Below are 4,994 nucleotides of genomic sequence, written 5' to 3'. Positions count from 1 at the left end.
GGGGGGGGGGGTTTATTGATTGAATGGAATATTGGAGTAAATCCATAATAAAAATTGGAAGAGAAACATGATGGGCCTGGCCCAATCGGAAAAGAAACATGATGGGCCTGGCCCAAAGTATTGATGGGCTTTGACTCACTCCATAAGGAAAGAATCTGCAACAGTCTTGAAGCCCATGTTCTGGTTTGGAGTTGGATATCAACCCAACCCAACCCAATCCAACCCAATCCAATAAATATTAAGCGGTGCGGGTGCAGGCTATTTGATACGGACCAATTTTACGAAATTGTGTAAATATTACGCGCAAAATTTGCTCTAAAACAAAAAAATAAAAATAAAAAACAAAGTGTTTCTTTCTTGTTAAGGTTAGTGGACTTCGAATTTAGCCAACAAAACGGAGTTCAATTTGAAAAAAAAAAAATTCATCTCGATTTAGTGTTTAATAATTTCCTCTATTACCAATTTTGTATATTATTTTTTTTTAAATATTCAAAATTTATAAATAATTATCGATATAATTTATATTTGTACACTTTAGCATATTACGTATCATCCTCCTAACAAATATTGTATTTGTATATCTTAGCCTATCACGTATTGTTCTCCGTCTCACGGTTTTAAAACGTATCTACTATGAAGAGGTTTTCACACCTTTATAAAAAATGTTTCGTTCCCCTCTCCAATTGTGTGATCTCACAATCTACCACTTTGAGGGTCAGCGTCCTCGTTGGCAGTGCCCTCTCCAATTGTGTGATCTGACAATCTATCACTTTGAGGCCCAGCGTCCTCGCTGGCACACTGCCTGATGTTTGGATTTGATACCACTTATAACAACACAAACCCACAATTAATAAATATTGTCTACTTTGGCACGATACATATTGTCGCCAACCTTATTGTTTTAAAATAAGTCTATTAAGAAAAGTTTTGACATCATTAGAAGGAATATTTAGTTCCTCTCTATAGACTGAAATCTAAAAGACAAGAACTCCCATGAGACTTCACGGCATAGAACACGAGGGATGAGTGATGATCGACCTACCTCAGTATTGCATGGGTCGACCAATTTGGGAAACATAAAACCAAAAATTCCCAAGAAACGAAGATGTCCAGGTTCATCCTCCCAACCAAAAGAGGGAGAATATTTACTAGGAATCTTCATTATCCCCCTTCTGTATCTTTCGTAAGTTGGATCATTATAAATTCATATCCCATCGTACAGATTCAAAAAAATTGCAGAATCCTCCTCTGATTCCCCTTTTTGTTTCGTTTTCTCTCCCACTTTCTACCCCTCAGCTTAATCTCTCCTATTTCAGCTGAATTTTCATTAAAATCTCGCTTTGAAGCCTTCGTCTCCATCTCTAACGGCGTCCATGGCGACTGGTTTCATCAAAACCCCATCTCCATTTCATTTTATTCAGAGAACTTCCTACACCCATTTGGGCGCTCCGATTACAGTCTCCATTGCTGGCAGCTCCAAGGCGAAGAAGACCCATCTCCAGCTCCGGGTTTCGATGGGTTTGATTGAACCGGACGGCGGAAGGCTGGTGGAGCTTCTGGTTGAGGAGCCTCTGCGGGGGCTGAAGAAGAAGGAAGCCTTATCCTTGCCCGCGATCCAGCTTACGAGCATCGACATTCAGTGGGTTCACGTGCTCAGCGAAGGATGGGCCAGTCCTCTTACTGGATTCATGAGAGAATCCGAGTTCCTCCAAACGCTCCATTTCAATTCCCTCAGGCTTCCAGATGGGTCTGTGGCGAACATGTCAGTGCCCATTGTTCTCGCCATTGACGATGCCCAAAAGCACCGCATCGGGGACTCCACCAGTGTGGCTCTCATTGACGCCAAGAACAACAACCCCATTGCTATTCTGAAGGAGTAAGATTTTCTCCACTTTTGTTCTGTGTTCATTCTGGAAAATTTTATGGTTCTGATGAATCTCTCTGCATTGGTAAACCCATTGTGTGGTTTTTAATCTTATGTTTGGATGAATCAGTATTGAGATCTACAAGCACCCTAAAGAAGAAAGGATATCAAGAACCTGGGGCACCACAGCCCCTGGGCTCCCTTATGTTGATCGTGCTATAACTAATGTTGGTAATTGGCTGATAGGAGGTGACTTAGAGGTTATAGAGCCAATCAAGTACCACGATGGCCTCGATCGATTCCGACAGTCACCTGCAGAACTACGGGAGGAATTCACCCGGCGAAATGCAGATGCAGTGTTTGCATTCCAACTGCGAAACCCAGTACATAATGGGCATGCATTACTAATGACTGATACTCGCCGTCGACTGCTTGATATGGGATACAAGAACCCCATTTTGTTGCTTCATCCTTTGGGTGGCTACACCAAGGCCGATGATGTTCCACTTAGTTGGCGAATGAAGCAACACGAGAAGGTACCTAATTGTAAACCATCTTTCCTAGGCTTTTTGTTGATTCGATATGGAAAGATCTAAACTTTAAGAACTGGGTCTATTTTACTACCAGGTGCTGGAGGATGGTATTCTTGATCCAGAGACAACAGTGGTCTCCATATTTCCATCTCCAATGCACTATGCAGGGCCAACAGAGGTGCAGTGGCATGCAAAGGCAAGGATCAATGCAGGAGCCAACTTTTACATTGTTGGACGTGACCCAGCTGGAATGGGTCATCCTACGGAGAAAAGGGATTTGTATGATGCAGAGCATGGGAAGAAAGTGTTGAGCATGGCACCTGGACTAGAGCGGCTAAACATCCTTCCTTTCAGAGTAATAAGCTTTATTTAGAATGCCATGCCATCGACTCACTTAGATATAGGAGTTACTAATCTATCTATGATGTTACACATTCAGGTTGCTGCTTATGATAAAACTCAGGGCAAGATGGCCTTCTTTGACCCCTCTAGAGCTCAGGATTTCCTTTTCATATCCGGCACCAAGGTAATTGCCTGCGAATATCTATAGTGATTTGTTTTATTTATAATGAAAAACAAGAAAAAGAAAACCAATGTTTGGATGATGCAGATGAGAGGACTAGCAAAGAATAAAGAGAGCCCACCTGAAGGATTTATGTGCCCAGGTGGATGGAAGGTGCTGGTTGAATACTATGAAAGTTTGGTACCTGCTAGCAGCAATGGCAGACTTCCTGAACCTGAACCTGTTCTGGCGTAGGCTTAGACTGTTGTGCCCGTCACATGATTTGCCTCGCTTTGTAAATGCAGATGCCCTCATTACATCTTTAGATTTGTACAACACAACATATTGTATAGAGTTCGCTTGAGATGGGTTTACCGAATGTTGTCCTTGTATTATTCTGATCCTTTACAGGTTTTGTTTCAAGTAGATGAAAAGTTCATGGATAATTACAAGGTTGTGGATGAAAATTTTTTTAACGAGGAAAAAGCAGAACAGTCCAATTGTTCGACTTTTAAAGCTGTTATAGACAGGTAGAGAACTACATACCAAATTACTAAGATATTATGAACTCCGCCTCCCAAACGATGGAGTTAAGTTCAGCCACCTTGCATCAACCTAAGGATTAAAGCTTAAGAAATCTCGATCAATACAATAATATAGCAATTGCAGTTCTAGTTAGGCGACCCATTCACCTTTAAAATGGAGAATATGATGAAAAGTACATGTGGCGAATTGAATTTGTTAATGAAAAACGCAGCAAGAAGGCGCTTTACCCAAGAAATCGCAGCTCCAGTTATGTCCAGTTTGGATATACCCCTGCTTTCAGGTTGCCATTGCCCCAGCCTACAAACATTACTCAAAAACAGTATAAATTTTAGTTGCAAAAGCACAATCATGATGACAGATCGTTCATGTGCTCATCTGAGTAGCAGACTGTTGAACTTTATGTGCTAAACAAAATCTTGAAAGCTGTAAAGCTGACGATCACTAAGTACCAGTGTCAGAGAGGAATGATAGAATTTGAACATCTCTGTTGTAACAACTTCTAGTATTCTAGAGTCTTAGTCAGCATACTTTCCCATTACTTGCATTAGATGTGCAGAAACTTGTAAAGACTACGGAGTTCAAGAGTAATCAGCATGAGTTGCTCCACATTACAGCTGAATCACTAGTAGAAGGTAGCAACAAATCCCCAGAGGACTGCAAGGATGCTTTGGAATAGAGTTTGAACAACACTTACGATTCAACAGATTCTACCATGGAAGATTCAGAGGAAACCAGCAATATGGATCAAGTTATTGATACAGGCCGAGATACTAATACGGAAAATGATGGAGATAAGGGAAAGGATGCCATTGTCCTAATGGACAAAGAAAAATCAACTGATGCGGATTGTAATGGTTCAGAGCGAGACACAGATGTGGAGAAGAAAAAATGTTGATCTAATAGAGCCAAGGCCATGCCATGAATATACAATGCCAGATGCCAAAAAAGTTGATACTCAAGATAAAGAACCTGCGACCGAATTGATACGTCATAATTCTTCGTGTTTACCACCAGAAGAATCTATGCAAGTTCCTGAGAGTGAAGACAGATTCACGGATTCCAATTAAGAGAAGAACATTTGGGAACTGAAACGGTCATTGAAGACAATATTGCAACTCAATTTAAGATTTCAAATGCGATCCAAGTGGAATTTAACACGATTGGATCACACTCCAGAAAGAATGCAGAAGAAATTGAAGTTTCTCCTGGATTTGTAGCCAAGAACAAGAACCAGAACGAGGCTCCTGGAGAGGATTGCGAGGATCCAGATGGAGAATATTTGGAAATTTCTGAACAAGGTATGGACACTTTATATTTATCTATTGGAGATTGCAAGCATAAGAATGAGGAGATAGGAAAGACGACGGGAATTTCAACAAACAATGAACATGAAGCGGAAAGACAAGAACCAGATGAACGAGCAAGGAATGAAATTCCGACAATTCAATTGGTGATATCGAGATGCGTAAATCGCGTAGCTTCAATACAGATAAGCAAAGCGAAGGAAAAACAGGAGAAACAGAGAAAAGTCGATTGCTATTCCAAATAA

The 4,994-nt window shown here is 40.9% G+C and overlaps 1 protein-coding gene and 1 pseudogene across 1 annotated transcript; both read left to right on the top strand.

The window, feature by feature from the left end:
- The first annotated feature begins 934 nt into the window (after positions 1 to 934).
- On the top strand, positions 935 to 3,385 carry LOC111432092 (ATP sulfurylase 1, chloroplastic-like). Its single transcript, XM_023068891.1, has 5 exons — positions 935 to 1,876; positions 1,995 to 2,400; positions 2,492 to 2,752; positions 2,837 to 2,923; positions 3,008 to 3,385. The coding sequence occupies exons 1-5, from the start codon at positions 1,374 to 1,376 to the stop codon at positions 3,152 to 3,154; spliced, it is 1,404 nt and encodes a 467-aa protein (XP_022924659.1). The 5' UTR covers positions 935 to 1,373; the 3' UTR covers positions 3,155 to 3,385.
- Positions 3,278 to 4,994, top strand: LOC111431829 (annotated as a pseudogene).

Source organism: Cucurbita moschata, unplaced genomic scaffold (genome assembly GCF_002738365.1).
Source record: "Cucurbita moschata cultivar Rifu unplaced genomic scaffold, Cmos_1.0 Cmo_Scf00037, whole genome shotgun sequence".
NCBI classification, from domain to species: Eukaryota; Viridiplantae; Streptophyta; class Magnoliopsida; order Cucurbitales; family Cucurbitaceae; genus Cucurbita; species Cucurbita moschata.
This window is presented reverse-complemented; position numbering and strand designations above follow the sequence as displayed.

What these genes read in the sequence shown, in the direction of transcription:
- LOC111432092 (XM_023068891.1), top strand. Translation starts at nt 1,374, where the DNA reads ATGGCGACTGGTTTCATCAAAACCCCATCTCCATTTCATTTTATTCAG. An exon ending in GAATGAAGCAACACGAGAAG is followed by an intron (nt 2,401 to 2,491) that starts GTACCTAATTGT and finishes TTTTACTACCAG; the next exon opens with GTGCTGGAGGATGGTATTCT. An exon ending in TAAACATCCTTCCTTTCAGA is followed by an intron (nt 2,753 to 2,836) that starts GTAATAAGCTTT and finishes TTACACATTCAG; the next exon opens with GTTGCTGCTTATGATAAAAC.